Source organism: Ctenocephalides felis, unplaced genomic scaffold (assembly GCF_003426905.1).
Source record: "Ctenocephalides felis isolate EL2017-DRISC unplaced genomic scaffold, ASM342690v1 CF-g0.4_SCAFFOLD_03050, whole genome shotgun sequence".
In the NCBI taxonomy this organism is placed as follows: Eukaryota; Metazoa; Arthropoda; class Insecta; order Siphonaptera; family Pulicidae; genus Ctenocephalides; species Ctenocephalides felis.
Genome location: NW_020539204.1, coordinates 110,414 through 130,327, shown reverse-complemented (window position 1 = coordinate 130,327; position 19,914 = coordinate 110,414). Strand labels below are relative to the sequence as shown.

Below are 19,914 nucleotides of genomic sequence, written 5' to 3'. Positions count from 1 at the left end.
AATAACATAATTAGAATCGAATCTCCTAAAAATAACGAAACTATCGTTCAATGTAAAAGATACGGACACACAAAAGGTTATTGCTTCAGACCATATGTGTGTTCAAGATGTGATGACTCGCAGAAACAGCAGATTGCAAACAACCTGATAATATTCCATATTTCTGCCACAACTGTGAACAGCCCCATGCTGCAAATTATCGTGGTTGTTCAAAGTATAAACATTTATATAACAGACGCTTTCCAATACAATCCACTGCACCTAGACCAGCTCCTGGCCAGCCTATGAATAACAATAAGCAATCCACAACTTGTTTTTTGTTGAATTTGTTGCTCAAGGAATTAGTGGAACTATCGACCGTTTTAAAATGTAAATATTGATTAATAACAAGTAGATTTACACTTATTTATTTGTAGAATATAATTTACACTGTTTGTATGATATAGTTTGAGTATTGAAATAATATTGGAATATTTGTATGATGATAGCTTGGCGACCGGGTCTAGACTATGTTAATAGTTTCGCGACTGGATTTAGACTATGTTGTATGTGCCGTCTTCAGGTACCTGCTGGACCCTTCGTAGTTGAATCTTGAGATGCGCATTGTCTATGCGTCGTTGCAAATGTAATATTTTCTTAAAAAAATGAGTGCAGCGTTGTCACGTCTAATTTGGCGTGAACACAACTAATCCATATCAACTAATAATAAGGTAGTGAACAGTGATGGTAATAATGCGGAATCAAACATAATGACTAATCTTACGCAGTTCTTAAATGAGTTTAAAAACATGTTCAACCAGCTAATTTAGCAAAATGGAATGTTACTAAACATGCTTACGACAGTGATAAATACACTAAATCACTGATGGCAAAGTTTATTAGAATCGCACTTTGGAATGCTAATAGTCTAACACAACATAAACTAGAACTGATAACATTCCTAAAACTAAACCACATCGACGTAATATTAATTAGCGAAACACATTTTACAAATTTTTCATACTTCAAAAAACCAAACTATACAACGGACCAATGTAATTACCCTGATAATACGGCACGCGGAGGTTCGGCCATTATAATTAAGGATTCATTAGAATATTATGCTCTTCCAAATTTTCAATTCAATTATCTTCAAGCCACAATAATAAAAGTAAAATTGAAGTCATATGATTTATCACTGTCAGACAGCAACATCTTTGACATTCTATCATCAGGATCTCCTACATATTGGCCAAGTGACCCCCATAAAATACCAGATCTTTTAGACTTTTTCATATACAATCAAATTGATGACAAATTTACAGATATCAAATCATATTTCGACTTATCATCGGATCACTCCCCTATTGTGTTAACTGTTGGTGTCTCAACTATTCCCAAAAGTAAACATATTCAACTACATAACAAGTATACAAACTGGGATAAATTTCGGGTAGACCTAATTGTAAAAACAAACCTTAAAGTTTCACTCAAAGATGAAGCCGAAATTGAAGCAGCAACAGAAACATTCATAAAGAATATCCTAACATCAGCACAAAAAGCTACTCCAGATATACCACAAATAAATGTAAAGTCTGAGGTATCACTTGAAGTCAAAGTTGTAATACAGAATAAAAGACATGCAAGAGCAATATGGCAGCGTTATCATAGACCTGAGGAAAAAAACAAATATAACAAGTTATGCAGAGAGCTTAAATATAAATTAAACAAAATCAGAAATGAGGAATTTGAAACATATATAAGACAATCATCAAAAACAGATCAATCAATATGGAAGCCTATTAGAAACTCAAAGAAACCTAAAATACCTGCGTCGCCAATTAGAAAGAGTATAGATGATCCTTGGACCAAAAGCGATGCAGAGAAAGCCCAACTTTTTGCAAATATCTTGAATGCGTATTCCAGCCATTTGATAATACTCCTAATCAAGACATTGAAGATACATTAAGACAAATAGGACCTTTGCAACCAATAAAACGCATCAAACCAAAAGAAGTTCATCATCAAATCCAAATACTCAACCCTAAAAAGTCAGCAGGATATGACTTAATTACTGGTAGAATTATGAAAGAATTACCAGGTAAAACAACATTGCTTTTAACATTCATTTTCAATATTCAGAACAGGATACTGGCCGCGCTGCTTCAAAGCAGCACAAATTATAATAATACCAACATCAGGAAAAGACTTGTGCATTGTGTCCACTTACATACCAATTAGTTTATTGTCAATACTTTCTAAACTCTTAGAAAAAATTATACTTAACCAAATAAATACTGTAGTACCATCTGATCATTGGATTCCAACACATCAATTTGGATTTCGAAACAGGCACTCTTCCATTCAGCAGGTTCATAGGTTAGTTCAAATTATCAATGAAACATTTGAAAACTGAGAGTATTGCAGCGGAATCTTTCTAGATATAAAACAAGCTTTTGACAAAGTATGGCATCGTGGTTTACTTTTCAAGATTAAACAATATTTACCAAAAATTTTCTATCCTATATTAAAGTCGTATTTAGAAAACCGAACTTTTCAAACATGAGTGAATACTGAAATTTCACAATTTTTTAAGATTCAATCCGGAGTACCTCAAAGAAGTATTCTTGCCCCCTTTCTATATATTCTTTTTACTAGAGACATACCGATTTTAGAAAATTCAACATTAGCCACTTTTGCCGACGACAATACTCATCAGGAATCAAAACGCATCTAAAGCATCTGAACAAACTCAAAGATATTTAGAAATTTTACAAAAATGGTTGGTAAAATGGAAAATAAATATTAATGAAGATAAATATGTACATGTAACGTTTACTTTACGTCATGATACATGCCTCACAGTCTACCTAAACTGTCCCAAAATCAGATGTGGTAAAGTACTTGGGTATGCATCTAGATAAGAAATTAACATGGAGACATCATATTAATAAAAAAAGAATCAAATTGAACAGAAAATGAAAGAACTATATTGGCTAATAAACCGAAACTCTAAATTATCTGCAGAGAACAAATTACTATTGTACAAGTGTGTAATGAAATAAACTTGGATGTATGGCGTAGAGTTATGGGGCACTGCTTCGAAATCAAATATTGCAATAATAGAAAGAATGCAAAATAAAATTCTAAGATCAATTCTAAACGCACCATGGTACGTGACAAACTTTAAAATACACAATGACCTGAAAATGTTAACAGTCCGACAAACAATACAAGAGCGTGCCTTAATCCATAGAAATAAATTAGAAACCCACCCAAACCCAATAGTTGCAGACATCTTACTACCGCTTGACAATATAAGACTGAAAAGGATATGGCCATTCGATTTTATGTAAACTAAGTAAGATATATCACTGGATTATCTTATATAATATCATACTTATTTAAATGTACCGTTTAGCTCATAGAAATAATTTTTGTATTTCTGATTGCTAAAATAAAGTGAAAAAAAAAATTACCTAAAGTTTAAATCTTAGATAACCGTTAGATATTTTATTATTTAGTTGTTTATAATTAATTATTAACAAAAATCTGATTTAATTATTTTTAACTATATTTTGTCATAATTGAAAAATTTAATAATCGCTATTGAAATATAATTTAATCAGTTTATTAAATATCTAAAACACTTGGTAAAAATTGAATCAAAATGTTCGCGCCAGAATCTCGTTAGATGTCGCCAGACGACATTTGTTAGAATCAGATAATATTTTAGTCTCTGGCAATCCCTAAAGAAAACGATTTTGGATGTAAACGCTAATCATGCGGGGTCTCGCGCTGGCTTGTCACGTAAGCCGTTTTACTTGTGTTTTCCATAGTAGTTTTGTGGTATATTTCCGAGTATTAGATATTATTTTATTAAATAAATACATTATTAATCGCAGCCAGTGTTACTTATTTGTATTCTTGGAGTTAATTTCTTCCTCAGCATCCAATTTCAAGCGATCTGAGAAATCCGAACTTCAAGCCGCCATCCGACTGGGCCGCCGACCAAGCCGAGAACAACAAGTATTTTTCAATTATACAAAATCCTCGGAATAGCTATTGAATCAAATACAATAGGCTATTCCGAAAGGGTCTAACCAACCCCATCCGTAACATTGCTCCTTCGACGCCGGATCCTAATTTTGATTAGGATTTATTGAATATATTAAGATAAATTTGACGTGGGTGCAGAGATTGACCGATTGACAGCTAAGAGCAAAATGTATTTTTCAATAATGCAAGAAACGTATGACATTTCTCAACAAATTAACAATACTTCAAGTAAGTTGAATTTCTTGAAAATTTATACCTTATTGAGAATGCACGAGAACAATGCATAAAATTAAGCGACGAAATTAACAAATTAAGACATTTAGAGAATCCGAGTTTTGAGACATAAGAGCCTTGAAAACTTTGTACGCAAAAATCAAGCATGTAGAAAAAATGTTGGATAATCAAAATATTAGTAATTCGTCAATACCGGACACTGTTCCAAAACATCATTTACCATCCATAGAAGTTCCCAAATTTTCCGGCGATATACAACAATGGCCTTTATTTTATGAAACATTTAAAGCATTAATTCATGAAAATACAAGATTAGATAACGTATCCAAATTTCATTTTTTGAAAGGTGCGTTAGAAGGTTCGGTATTAAACATTTTCATTCCATACTACCAACTGCAAATAATTATCCTATTTTATTGGAAGCACTATTAAAAAAATACCAGAATAAACGATATTTAGCCACCACTTACTTCAAACAGCTCTCATCGTTTAAAACCATTACATCTTCACAAATAGATATATTTCTAGAGCAATTCGATACAGCTGTCCAAGCCCTTTGACAATTAAACATTCAAGATTCACTTGACTTTATGATAACATCTATGACATTCTCAAAACTCGATCCCGTTTTGCAAGAGAAATTTGAATATTCTTATCAAGGAGAATTTCCTAAATACCAAGATCTCCTCCAATTTCTCCATAAGTCCACAAGCAAAACATCAAGTTTATGGTATGATAAATATAACTAACAATTACACATATGATAAGCAAAAGGATAAAAATTCTAAAATTAGTCGATCATTTCTTTTAAAAAGTAAATATGAAAAGAAGTGCTTTGTGTGCCGGGAACAACGCGCAATATTTGTATGTTCAAAATTACTAGAAATGAACATTCCTGATCGGCAAGAATGTATAAAAAATTTAAATCTATGTGTAAATTGTTTAAGCCATAAGACGACAGTTGCGTGTCGATCGAATAAAACATGTCTTATATGTAAGGAACAGCATCATACATTGTTGCGTACTGATGAGAATCTTGCAAATTCGATATCAGATTTACTTCAGCCTTTAAGTAATTTTACGCAATATTATTAAAACTGAATACTTTCATGCAATATTATTAAAAATGCATGACGTCCTTTCTTATGTACTATGTCTCCATATAAAGCTTCACTTTCGATCAAAATGCAGCCTTTGGTGTTTCCAGAACTACCCGAACACTTGATCCGACCTAAGAATTGGTAATATTGTGTCGGATTTTTGAGAACGAATTTATTTAACTTGGTCTTCTTGAAGGATTAATATTTTCCGTAAGAAACAAAGAAAAAAAACACTCTCCATTCCTTTCGTCTTTTATTAAATTCAGAAGAGTTTGAACGACATTGGATTCAAGGAAGAGATAATAAAAGGTAGCCCTTTTAGACTGGGGAATATGTTCACGCCAGAATCTCGTTAGATGTTGCCAGACGACATTTGTCAGAATTAGACAATATTTTAGTGTCTGGCAATCCCTAAAGAAAAAGATTTTGGATGTAAACGCTAATCATGCGGAGGACCGGGTCTCGCGCTGGCTTGTTACGTACGCCGTTTTACTTGTGTTTTCCGTAGTAGCTTTGTGGTATATTACCGAGTATTAGATATTATTTTATTAAATAAATACATTATTAAACATAGCCAGTGTTACTTATTTGTGTTCTTCGAGTTAATTTCTTCCTCAGCATCCAATTTCAAGGGATCTGATAAATCCGAACTTCAAGCCGCCATCCGACTTGGCCGCCGACCAAGCAAAAAACAACAAATATTTTTCCTTAATATATTCAATTATAGGAAATCCTCAGAATAGCTATTGGATCAAATACAATAGGCTATTCCGAAAGGGTCTAACCAACCCCCGTCGGTAACACAAAATAACAAACTATTTTATTTCAGATTTAAAAATTGTTTATCAATTATATTCGCAATACGAATTTTTTTGTTATAAATTACAAAAATTTGTTATAATATTAATCACTGTTTTAAATCAAATATTGTGCACTTAGAGTTAGAAAAATACTCCAAGGAATTTTTACAAGCAACTCCAGTAACCGTAAAACTTTTATAATACGATCTTACCATCTCTGCTGTCTATCGTCCTCCACGACATTCAATAAATAGTGATCAATTTTATGAAGTCTTCGAGTCTTTAGTATCCAAGTTCTTGGTAGGGGGAGATTTTAAAAGCAAACACACGCATTGGGGATCCAGGCTAATAAATCCCAAAGGAAGACAAATGTTTAATGTTATTCAGCAACACAATTATTTGTGCTTGTCCACTGGTTCTCCAACGTATTGGCCCAGCGATCCCAGAAAACAGCCTGATTTATTGTTTTTTTATAACTAACGTTATAAACCCATCTTATGCAGAAGTACATTCTAGTTATAATTTTTCTTCCAAACATTCGCCAATAATAGCCAGTATCAGTTCCACTATTTTTAATTTCTCTCGCAATCCAAGATTTTGCAATAACAAGACAAACTGAGAAATATTTCGTACTAGAGTTGTAAACAATATAAATCTTGAAACAAGGCTGAAGACCGAGACAGTAATTGAAACTGCAATCGAATTACTCAATAAAATTATTCTTGAATCATCTAGTTTCAGGTATATACTTGAAGATTTAAAAGTTAATAGCCAATGAAAGAAAGTCCAGACAAAAATGGCAAAACAGCCACACACCCTTAGACAGAAATATTTTTAATAATTTGAACAATAAGCTTAAATAATTAAACTAAGCTTAAATAATTAAATGGTAATGGCTTCGTCAATTACGTGTCTATCCTTAATCGCTTCGAAATAAGCCGTGCATCAGAAATCCACCTATACGAAATGAAACAGCCGGTTGCTGGGCAAGAGGACAAGGAAAAAGCAGAACTTTTTGCTGAGTATCTTAGTTCAGTTTTTCAACAGCATGCAGCTGAATCTAATATGTATATATATATATATATATATATATATATATATATATATATATTAACAAAGTCTAATAATCGGGCATAACATCAATAAAAAACATGAATTTCTTTAAAAAATTTATTTTAAATCCATACGTTTCGGCTATAATCCTAGCCTTCATTCAGTGGAAACTAAAAATAAAATTAAAAACTAAAACAATTGAATTGGAGTGAAAAGAAAAAAATAAAATAGTAATTAGTACTTACAATTAGTTGATCTTAGTGTTAAATTGGAAAATTTTAATAATCCATGGTATTAGGATATGGTAATGCACTACACTATGTATTATAAACATTAACTTGAAATTACACTATATTTTCACAAAATACTGATTTGAAAAAATCACAAATGGATAGTGTGTTATTCGTAGACTGGTTGAAGATGTAATGGAGAAAGACATTTTTTAAAAAATATTTTTACCAAGATTTTAAAAAATGTCTTTCTCCATTACATCTTCAACCAGTCTACGAATAACACACTATCCATTTGTGATTTTTTCAAATCAGTATTTTGTGAAAATATTGTGTAATTTCAAGTTAATGTTTATAATACATAGTGTAGTGCATTACCATATCCTAATACCATGGATTATTAAAATTTTCCAATTTAACACTAAGATCAACTAATTGTAAGTACTAATTACTATTTTATTTTTTTCTTTTCACTCCAATTCAATTGTTTTAGTTTTTAATTTTATTTTTAGTTTCCACTGAATGAAGGCTAGGATTATAGCCGAAACGTATGGATTTAAGATAAATTTTTTAAAGAAATTCATGTTTTTTATTGATGTTATGCCCGATTATTAGACTTTGTTAATACATATGTCAACATCAAATTCAGAATCATACAAAATATATATATATATATATATAACTTGTATCCACAGCTTCACTCACCACATAATTCTGTCAACTTCAAGAAAAGATTTTATTCTCTGAAGAAGATTGTTTCAGTAATTGCTAAACTGGATAGTATAAAATCTCCTGGGATTGATAATATTTCATTCAAAATGTTAAAAAAATTACCAATTAAAGCGTATATTTTCATAACTTACATATTTAATTCAATGCTGAGATTGCACTACTGGCCTAAGTCTTTCAAAATATCTGTTATTAAAATGATATCGAAAAACGGAACAGATATAAGTATGGTTACGTCCTACGGACCAATTAGTCTTTTACCCATTCTGTCGAACGTTTTTGAGAAACTACTGCTAGAAGATATAGTATCCGAATCTAATATATTACCTTATCATCAAATTGAATTTCGCAAGCAGCATTCTACGATCCAACAGTGCTACAGAATTGTGAATTCAATTCACAAAACTTTCGAATCCAAACAATATTGCTAAGCGGTGTTTCTCGATGTAAGCCAGACTTTCGATAAAGTATGGCATGAAGGCCTTTTAACAAAAATTTAATGGTTGCTGCCGCCTTCCTTTCATAAAATTTTGGAATCGTACTTAACTAACAGATGGTATAAAGATAAAAATAATTGTGAATATTTAACACTTTTTCCCATAAAATTAGGTGTTCCGCAAGGGAGCGGGTTAGTTCCTTTTATGTATCTCACATATTCAAGTGATTTTCCAAACATGACGAGCTCTACCACTGCTACTTTTGCTGACGATAATGCGATTTTAGCTAGCAATAAAAATCCTACTCTTGCTTCTAATATCATACAGAATCATCTCAATGAAATAGTAACCTGGACAAAAAAATGGCGCATCAAAATTAATGATACGAAGTCAACTCATATTATCTTTAACGCTTAATAAGTCAACGTGTCAAAGTGTGTACATAAATGAAAGACAAAAAATACCAATCTTTCGCTCGTCAGCTACCGAGCAGGTAAGACCTCCCGGTAAATATTGTCAAGTGCACAAGTTGAATAGTTTATGTGAAATTACGCAACAGTGTTATTATCTAGTTCTAGTGAATTCAGAAAAACATACACTAACATTAGTTCAGTATTTTGAAAAGCCATAACAAATGTTACCCGTAAGGGTATACATTTTGTAGAATCGTACAGTTTGTAAATATATTAGAACCAACAGAAACTACCACTAGTAGAAACGAACGAAGTACTTTATGATACTTCACACACCCAATAGTGAATATGTTGAACGACACCTCGAAAGAATAAAACAAATACGCAGTCAACAGAACTTGCACACAAATGAAAACAATATGGAACTAGACTCTGACCCCTCAACTCTGAGGCAGACGCACAAACCGTCCGTTATCAAATGCAATCAGTCTTCGTTCAGACTTCGAACGATTCACATCGCTCAGCCGATACCAGTCATTTACATAACAAATAATAAACCTGCGACAGTGACCGTATTGCGTAGTTTACACAGCCAATCACGTGTCCCCATTGCGGGGGACATGGCGTTGTTTATCAACACAGTGACATTTATAATTATTATTTTCATCGTGTCAAATAAGTGTTATTCAACAAGTTAATTTTTCAAAGCTTTAAATCATGAATAATACTTCTGAAAATTTTATCACTGAATCACAACAAATTCTACAAGATGATTCTACAACTACCGCAGAATTTGTCGAAACGCATATTCTACCACAAATGAATCAACAGCGAACTTCTTCGCAAACGTCAGAAGATATCGAAATGCTTCCAAGTGACAATAATTTGCAATCGCACAAACCATATCCAGTAACTTTCAGGGACATGCGTTTCAACGCGCAATATCAAGAGTGGAAACTGGCCATGAGTAAAAAAGACAGCAAAATAAATCTGCACAAACCGATAATGTCACAAAAAAGGCAACCACAAAAAATTATTGGTTAGATCCGATACCAACCAAGAACTATTATAATCTATTACAATCAGTTGCTCCGGAAAACGACAAAATGGACGAACAGCCTTCAACTTCAGCGCCTGCAGTGGAAAAAGTTGTAACTCCGCCACCGATTTTTGTACATGGGGTCAATGACATAAAACCTCTAATAGAATTGCTAGAAAATAATATTCAGAAACTCTATTCATACAAGACCGTTGGTTTGAAGGAAGTTAAAATTAATACCAAGGATTCCCACACATACAATACTGTCCTCAAATTATTGAAAGACAAAGGTACTCAACTTCACTCATACCAGGAAAAAACAAAAAGGGCATTTAAAATTGTAATCAAAAATCTTCACCATAGTACAAACATCGAAATCTTGTCAAAAGAAATCTCAGATCTTGAGAATAAGGTCATACGAATTTACAACCTAAGACAGCGTACTACTAAACTTCCGCTAAACATATTCGTTGTTGAACTGCAGCAAGACAAAAATAATAAAAAAATATACGCAACTGAATTTTTATATAAAACAAAAGTTATAATCAAACCCATGCGCCATCCTCGAGAAGTTCCTCAATGCAGCAGGTGCCAATGTCTAGGACATACAAGAAACTATTGTACAAAAGATCCACGTTGCGTAAAATGTGCCGGTAATCATCTCACTTCAGATTGCTCATGGAAGAACCCAATTAACAGTAACGTAAGATGTGCATTGTGCGATTCAAACCATCCAGCTAATTATAAAGGGTGCCCAATATATCAAGCAGAAAAACATCGGCGATTCCCACCACTTAGGACAAAAGAAATCGCACAACAACCTACTACAAGTAGCAGACCCTCACTAATACGACCAAATGTTTCCTCTTCTCAAATAGTTAACAACGAACAAAACGCAAATAATCATCAAAATCCTCAAGAACATGAATCATCTACCAACATCAATCAAACAAATGTAAGTTATCAAAATGACATGCATGAATTAAAATCTATGATAAAGACCTTAGTAGACCAAATATCATGCTCAAACTCCTGACAACCGTTCATTTCAATATCAAATAATGGACACAAATTTCAAAATTTGCACATGGAACGCCAATGGTTTAATACAGCACTTACAAGAAGTTAAACATTTCATCATACAACACAACATAGTCATACTTCTCATTTCAGAGACACACTTCACAAGCAGAAGTTATATAACGATACCTCAATACTCCATCTATAATACAAATCACCCTGACGATAAAGCTCACGGTGGGACAGCAATAATAATAAAATCAAATATAAATCTCCAACATCATGGAACCTTTTTGTGAACATTTTCTGCAGGCTACAAACATTTCCGTACAATTTCTTCATAAATTTATAACTATATCATCAATCTATTGCCCCCCCAGACACACAATCCTGAAAAGCCAATTTGAGTCATTTTTCAACGCGCTGGGCAACATATTTATTGTTTATTGTACACACGTACTGGGGATCAAGGCTCATAAACCCCAGAGGACGCGAACTTTACAATACGGTTGCATCACTCAGTCTACTACCCATATCTACTGGCGAGCCAACCTACTGGCCATCTGATCTTCAAAGAATACCAGATTTGCTGGATTTCTACATCACCAGAGGTTTTCCAAGAAATTCGCTGAAATCTTCCACATGTCTGGATTTATACTCCGACCACTCTCCCGTTTTCTTAAATATACTCAATCATAAACCTATCAACAATCTAAATAAATACTTGACTACTAAGTTTACATGCTGGAACAAATTTAGAGAGTATCTAACCACATCTCTTCAACGATCTGCTCTAATTTCAACTCCCACGCCGAACAAAAATTACAACATTGATTATCCAATACAAATAAGAAAAAAGTGTCTATTAAAAGAAGACTTCGGAAACAATGGCAACTTACAAGATCACCGATGGACAAATAAAAATTAAACAAAGCTTGCAAAGAGCTCAAAACCTGTCTTCGAGAACACAACAATAAGATCTTTGAAACCAAACTGAAAAATCTATCAGCTACTACAGACACAAACTACTCACTCTGGAAAGTCACCAAAAATTTTAAACAACCAATTTTTCCTGTTCCAGCTATTAAAAAAGGAAACAACACATGGGTCAAAAATGAACAGGATAAAGTCAACTCGTTTGCCAACTTTTTCGAACAAATTTTTCACCCTCTGCCACAGCAATGCAGTACCCAAGAAGAAGAGTTTATTCACAATAATCTAAAAGATTCTTCAACATACGGCGACCATTCAGACACTCGTTTTTTTCTTTCTGAAGTAGCACTTCAAATAACGAAGTCAAAATCAGACAAAGCCCCTGGGCATGATCAAATCACGATACATATGATGAAGCAACTCCCACAAAAAGCCTTGAGATTTCTAACCATTCTGTTCAACTCCATTATCAGACTAAAAGTATTTCCGTGTTCCTGGAAAATTGCAAAAATAATTTTAATACCAAAACCTGGCAAAGATCCCACTCTGATGGAATCCTACAGGCCAATTAGCTTACTACCCATCTTGTCTAAAATTTTTGAAAAATTACTGCTTAAGAAGATCCATGCAATTTTGAGTGACAAGAACACAATTCCGCAATATCAATTTGGTTTTAGGAAACTCCACTCAACAATCGAACAAACTCACAAAGTAGTCCAGGAAATCAACTCATCTTTACAAGAAAAAAAAATATTGCTCAGCCGCATTTTTAGATGTCTCACAGGCTTTTGATAAGGTGTGGCACACCGGTCTCCTCTACAAGATAAAAACAAACCTTCCAACTAATTTATACCGACTACTTCAATCATACCTGGCAAACCGACAGTTTTTTTTTAATATATCACATTGCAACTCTCCTCTGAAGCAAATAAACTCAGGCGTACCACAAGGAAGCGTTTTGGGTCCCACATTATTTTTATTATTTACCTCAGACATGCCTACCACAGCTGACACCAACATTGCCACTTTTGCAGATGATATCTGCATTCTATCGAAACACGAATGCCCTACAGCTGCGTCTAACGCCCTGCAACAGCATTTAAATTTAGTAGAAATGTGGCACAAATTTTGGCGACTTGAAATCAACAAACGAAAATCATCACACATCACCTTCGCGTTAAGAATGGAAACATGTCCGCCCGTCTCTATCAATGGGGTTCAACTACCTCAGGTTGAACATGTAAAATACCTGGGGTTTCACTTGGACAGAGAGCTTACGTGGAAAAATCATATAATGAAAAAACGTTTCCAGCTTGAAGAGAATTTTAAAAAACTTTACTGGCTGTTGGGTCCGAAGTCCAAACTATCCACCTAGAACAAGCTTCTTGTATACAAAGTCGTCTTAAAACCGATCTGGAGTTATGGCATTTCACTCTGGGGTAGTGCCAGTCGATCTAATATAAACATCTTACAGAGAGCTCAAAACAAGATCCTTAAAAAAATACTGGAGGCTCCCAGGTATGTACCTAATTGGCTTGTTCATCGGGACTGCAACATACAAACAATAGCGGAAGAAATTAGCAGATTTGCTGCGAAATATAAGTCAAGATTGGAAAACCATCCAAATGAACTAGCAAAGGACCTACTTTCTGCGAACACTGTTAAGAGACTAAGAAGATTAGATCCACTAGACTTAGCATAGTTATATATTTAGTATAGTGCTTGTAATTATTCTCACATATTTATATTTATTATCTGCTTGCAATTATTGTCGCATATTTATATTTATTATACTAACTTGAAATACTACCAATGGGTAGTATTTTAAAAACTTATTTAATAACTAATCACAACAATTACTGAATGCCTTCTCAGGCAGTTGTAATTTAGATGGAAATAAAAAAAAAATCAAATGCAATAAACAACCTTTGAACTCTGCTGAATCTTCGGGGCAGGTACTGTTAAACACACAAAGCAAAATAATAACATTGAAAATAATGCGGTATTAGTCAGCAAACCTTTTACTTTCGGGAACAAAATATGAATCACATTGAAAACAATATGGAGTTAGACACCGAATCGTCAGCTGCTTGTCAGGTAGCCAATCCGTCCGCTATTAAATGCAGTTCACAAAATCTTGACAGCAATCAAGAATGGAAAGTTGCTACGAATAAAAAACGACACCAAAGTGAATCATTATCTAATAATGACACTGCAAAGATAGTAACCTCCAAAGTTTATTGGCTCAATCCGACGCCCACAAAAAATTATTGTGAAGTTTTAGCAAAAAATACCGCCTTACCCTCAGAAACTCAAAAGAAAAAAAACACAATCCAGCAGGCCTCCTCGAATATTTATCCGCGAAGTAGGAGATATCAAGCCGCTAGTGCAATTATTTGAAGACAAAGCCCAGAAACAATATAGCCTAAAACTGATCAGTTCTTCTCAGGTAAAAATCAATCTGAAAAATAGCAAATATTATACCAAAATTCTGAAGATACTGAAGGAGAAAGGTACACAACTACACTCATTCTAAGAAAAAAGCAAACGAACGTTAAAAATTATGGTAAAAAAATCTACATTACAGCACGGACACCAAGTTGTTTAAAGGCCAAATTGAAAAGTTAGGTCACAAAGTAGTTCGTATCGAAAACATGAAAAGCAGAATTTCAAAATATCCTTTGAATATGTCTACAGTTGAATTAGAACAAAATCCGAAAAATAAAGACTTTTATAAAATCAATTACTTATACAGAACTAAAGTGCAAATCGAATCTAAAGAAGTTTTCAAGGAAAATCGTTCAATGTACACTGTCAAAGGTACGGCCATACAAGAAATGTCACCGCACCCCAAGATGCGTGAAATGTGCTCAAGATCATTTTACAAAATGGTGTAAATGGGAAAAAAGGTCGATCAAGTCAAATGTGCCCTTTGTGGAGAGGATCACCCCGCCAATTACATCTATAGACATTTCCAAAGAAAATATCCTCCTTTACGACAAAAATCAGCAACGATTCCAAACTCTACTTCAAATCATATCCTAAGACCAGGATTAACTTTCGCAAACATTACCAGAAACAGCGCAACACTGCCCGAAGATGCAATGAACACAAACAACAACAACATCGGCTACAGTAATAACACTGATAACAACACAAATAATATAACAAACGACTTTACCGAAATAAAAAATATGATAAAATTATTAACAGACCAAATAAGCACAATGCTTAATTTACTCACGACCATTTTAAAAAATAACAAATAATAATATCTATACAACAAAAAATTTACTTATGGAATTCGAACGGCTTGAGCAATCATATGCAAGAACTTAAATATTTTCTATCGAACAATAACATAAACATTATGTTAATTTTCGGAACTCATTTCACCGATTTACACCATAGCATACGTTTTCAAAATTACCGACTATACTACACTAACCATCCGAATAGCAGACCACATGGCGGTACGGCAGCTATCATCAGGGCTAACATCGAACACTGCGAGATGGAATAATTTAACACCGACTTCCTACAAGCCACAAACGTCTCAGTAGACCTTATGACCCACCAACTCATTGTGTCGGCAATCTACTGTCCGCCCCCCACATAAAATTACAGAAAATCAGTTTTCAAAATTTTTCGACAGCCTTGGAAATATGTCCATTGCTGGCGGAGATTTTAATGCCGAACACACATTCTGGCGTTCGAGATTGATCACCCCGACAGGCCGACAATTATATAATGCGATTAGTAATAATGACCTCAGAGCATTTTTAACGGGTAAGTCCACTAACTGGCCAGGTGACTTAAACAAAATTCCTGATCTTATTGATTTTTTCATCACAAGAAACATTAAAAACAACTGTACAGAATTAAAATCAAGCTTGGACCTAAACTCCGACTACTCGCCTATAATCTTTCAATACTCGACTCAAACACCGGTCAAAATTTCAAGTTCAATCACAAATAAATTCACAGATTGGAACCTTTTCCAATAGAAAAGGTAGAAAACAATAGCTAGAGGTAGAAAACAATATAACTTGTAATATTCGTCTGAAAAGCGAAACTGATTTGAATAATGGACTAAAAAACTTTACAAATATAATTCTTGAAGCAGCCAAGTCATCAACTCCTCAAATGGATCATTCAAACGACCACTCCTTGCCAATTGACATTAAAATCTATAGCACATACAAGAAAACTACTAAAAATTTGGCAAATTACCAGATCACCCGAAAACAAACAAAAATTCAATCGAGCGTGCAAGGATCTCAAAACATTAATAATAAATTATAAAAATGATTCTTTTAAAAATTGTCTGCATAATCTTTCAGGAAGCAGTGATACAAATTACTCTCTGTAGAGAGTAACCAAAAAACTAAAACTACCCACTATACCTATACGACTATTAAGAAAATCGATAGCAAGAAGTCCTAAAGAAAAAACTAATGAATTTGCCGAACATTTACGCCTCACTTTTCAGCCGTACCCGAGTACATGCGATCCAAATGATACTACGTTTATCTACGAGTTTCTACATAATACGCCGTTGACTGTAACCCAGCCTGTTAAACGTTTCACAGTAAATGAAGTAAAGCAAAAAATCCTGAAAGCAAATGCAAGAAAATCTCCAGGCCAGATAAAATTTCTATCACAATGTTGAAAAAATTACCCGATAAAGCTATCAAGATGATTACAATAATTTTCAACTCAATACTGAGGCTAAAAACTTTTCTCCAGGCATGGAAAATAGCAAAAATCATTTTGATTACTAAACCAGGAAAGGACCCTCATCTTACAGGCCGATCAATTTGCTGCCCTGCATTTCAAAACTTTTTGAAAAACTGATCCATTGGCGAATCAAAGTTATCTTGCAGGGTCAGGATCTAAGTCCAAGCCACCAATTTGGGTTCCGCGAAGTTCATAGAATTGTAAACAAAATCAACAACGCATTCCATAGAAAAGAGTATTGTTCTGCAGCTTTCTTAGGTCTCACGAAGGCATTTGACAAAGTCTGGCACACAGGCCTAATGTACAAAGTAAAAATATGTCTTCCAGATACTTTACTTCAACTGATAAAATCCTATCTACAAAATAGAACATTTTTCGTCATTATAGCTAATACAGACTCAAATATCACTAATATAAATTCTAGGGTGCCTCAAGAGAGCGTCCTTGCGCCTACATTATTCTTAATTTATACAGCAGATCTTAATTTATACAAAGATCCATTGACAGCATCGTGCAATCTTCAGCAACATCTCAACAAAGCTGAAAAATGGTTGTCACTGTGGCGAATAGAGGTCAACAGCTCAAAATCGGTCCATGTAACATTCACACTATGCAATCAAATATGCTCTGAGGTTAAACTTAACAATACAATGACTCCTCCCAAGAAATCGGTGAAATACCTTGGCATCCACCTGGACAGGAAATTAAATTAGAAAATACATATAATTAATAAAAAACAGCGATTAGATCAAATCTTTAAAAAATTTTACTAGCTACTTAATAAAAATTCTGAACTCTCAGTTTACAATAAACTGTTAATATACAAGGTTGTACTCAAGCCCATATGGACCTACGGTCTCCAACTTTGGGGTGCAGCAAAAAAAAGCAATCTAAACATCATCCAACGTGCTCAAAACAAAATCCTGAGGCAAATATCCATCATCAATCAAGACACAGGCTTGGTCACAAGAAAGGAACAAATTTCAGTGGTTGCTTCTAAATATAAAAATAGGAATGACGTACATCTCAATGAATTGGCCAGCAGAGTTTACCTGGATGGTAAACCCACCAGATTGAAAAGAAAGTTGTCACAAAACCTCATCTAGTCCAGTTAAGTCCAATTCTATTTTTTTGTTATATTTGATTGTTTGTTTTTCTTATCGTTTTGTTTTTCTGTTTGTCTTTCTTTTTTTTTTCTTTTTTATTAATATGTGTTATATATGTTACGGTAAATGTGCACTCTTGGTGAATGTGCACATTCCCCAAAACGCTAGGTGAACGTGGAGTTTTCAAACAATCAATTTAAAATAATGGTGTACGTGCGTACTTGGATCGGTCTCATGAACATCTTGCGTATTTGGCGCATGCGCACTAAATAGTTAATCAGTTAATAGTTAACATTAAATAGTTGAATAGTAAAGTAGTAATATCGTGTATAATGAATAATTAATATTAAATAGTGAATAGTTAATAGTTCAATAGTTATAGGTAAATAGTTAATAGTTTAAGCAAATAGTTGAATAGTTAATGGTGAATAGTCAATAGTAAATAGTTAATAGTTAATAGTGATTAGAGATAACTAAATAGTTTAACAGATAATAGTTAAATAGATGAATAGTGAATAGTTAATAGTGATTAGTGATAACTGAATAGTTAAATAGTGAATGGTTAATAGTAAATAGTGAATTAAGAATAGTTGAATTATGGATAGTTAAATAGTGAATAGTGAATAGTTAATAGGTAAATAGTTGAATAGTAAAATAGTGAATAGTGATAACTGAATAGTTAATAGTAAATAGTGAATAGTGATAACTGAATAGTTAATAGTTAATAGTTAATAGTTAATAGTGAATAGTGAATAGTAAATAGTGATAACTGAATAGTTAATAATACATAGTAAATAGATAATAGCAAATAGTGAATAGTTATGAGTAAACAGTGAATTAAGAATAGTTAATTAAAAAGTCAATAGTTCATAGTGAAAAGTTATTAGATAAATTGTTAAATGATAAATAGTTAATAGTTAATAGTGAATAGTGATAACTGAATAGTTAAATAGTGAATATTAATAGTAAATAGTGAATAGTTATTAGTAAATAGTGAACTACGAATAGTTAAATTGTGGATAGTTAATAATAATAACTGATAGTGAATAGTAAATAGTGATAACTGAATAGTTAATAGTAAACAGTGAATAGATAATAGCAAATAGTGAATAGTTATGAGTAAACAGTGAATAGTTATGAGTAAATAGTGAATTAAGAATAGTTAAATAGGTAATAGTAAATAGTGAATAGTGATAACTGAATAGTTAATAGTAAATAGTGAATAGTTAATAGTGAATAGTAAATAGTGATAACTGAAAAGTTAATAGCAAATAGTGAATAGATAATAGTAAATAGTTATTAGTAAATAGTGAAATAAGAATAGTTAAATAGGTAATGGTTAATAGTTAAATAGTTAATAGTTATTAATTAAATAGTTATTAGATAAATTGTTAATTGATAAATAGTTAATAGTTAATAGTGAATAATAAATAATGAATATTAATATGCATATGACTAAAATAAAAAATATAAATATAAATATAAAATATAAAGATAAATATAAATATAAAAATAAAAATAAAAAGAGTGCGCGTAAGGATCACACGCGATTGAAGTAAAACTTTTAATATTGTATGAGTAGGCAATTAAGATAAAAATAAAAAAAAACATCATATTTGAATTTTAAAAATCATATATTAATAATCACATAACATCAATAACACAGTTTAAAACAACAGCGATAGATTAATTGCTATCATATTTCATATATGATATAATAGGTTTGTGATAACTGAAATGAGAGACATAAATTTTGCTTTGTAAACTATGTACATTTCTGGAGAAAACTGTGTCAATAGTCGTGCCATATCTTGTGGTTGATTCAAATGGAGAATTATTCATTGTTAAATTAAATTTATTATTTAAAAAATCAATTAATGGTTGAGATTCTTCTGAACGAAAATTGACATTGAAATCTCCAGTAAGAATTAATGGTATCTCGTTGTGATTAGTGTCTAAAAGTTTTGTACCCTCATTAGAAAAATGAAGTAACTGCCGATGAAGAAATTTAATAATATTGATATGTTTTTATTGGAGAAATT

At 32.7% G+C, this 19,914-nt stretch overlaps 1 protein-coding gene across 1 annotated transcript in view; it reads left to right on the top strand.

Annotated features, from left to right (window-relative positions):
• Positions 1–14,087: 14,087 nt before the first annotated feature.
• The window catches only part of LOC113381751 (lipase 3-like), a 36,689-nt gene continuing 30,862 nt past the window's right edge, over positions 14,088–19,914 (top strand). The window contains exons 1-2 of the mRNA XM_026620474.1: positions 14,088–14,249; positions 14,335–14,475. Coding sequence (XP_026476259.1) covers positions 14,088–14,249; positions 14,335–14,475 — 303 coding nt within the window. The remainder of the gene's footprint in view (positions 14,250–14,334; positions 14,476–19,914) is intronic.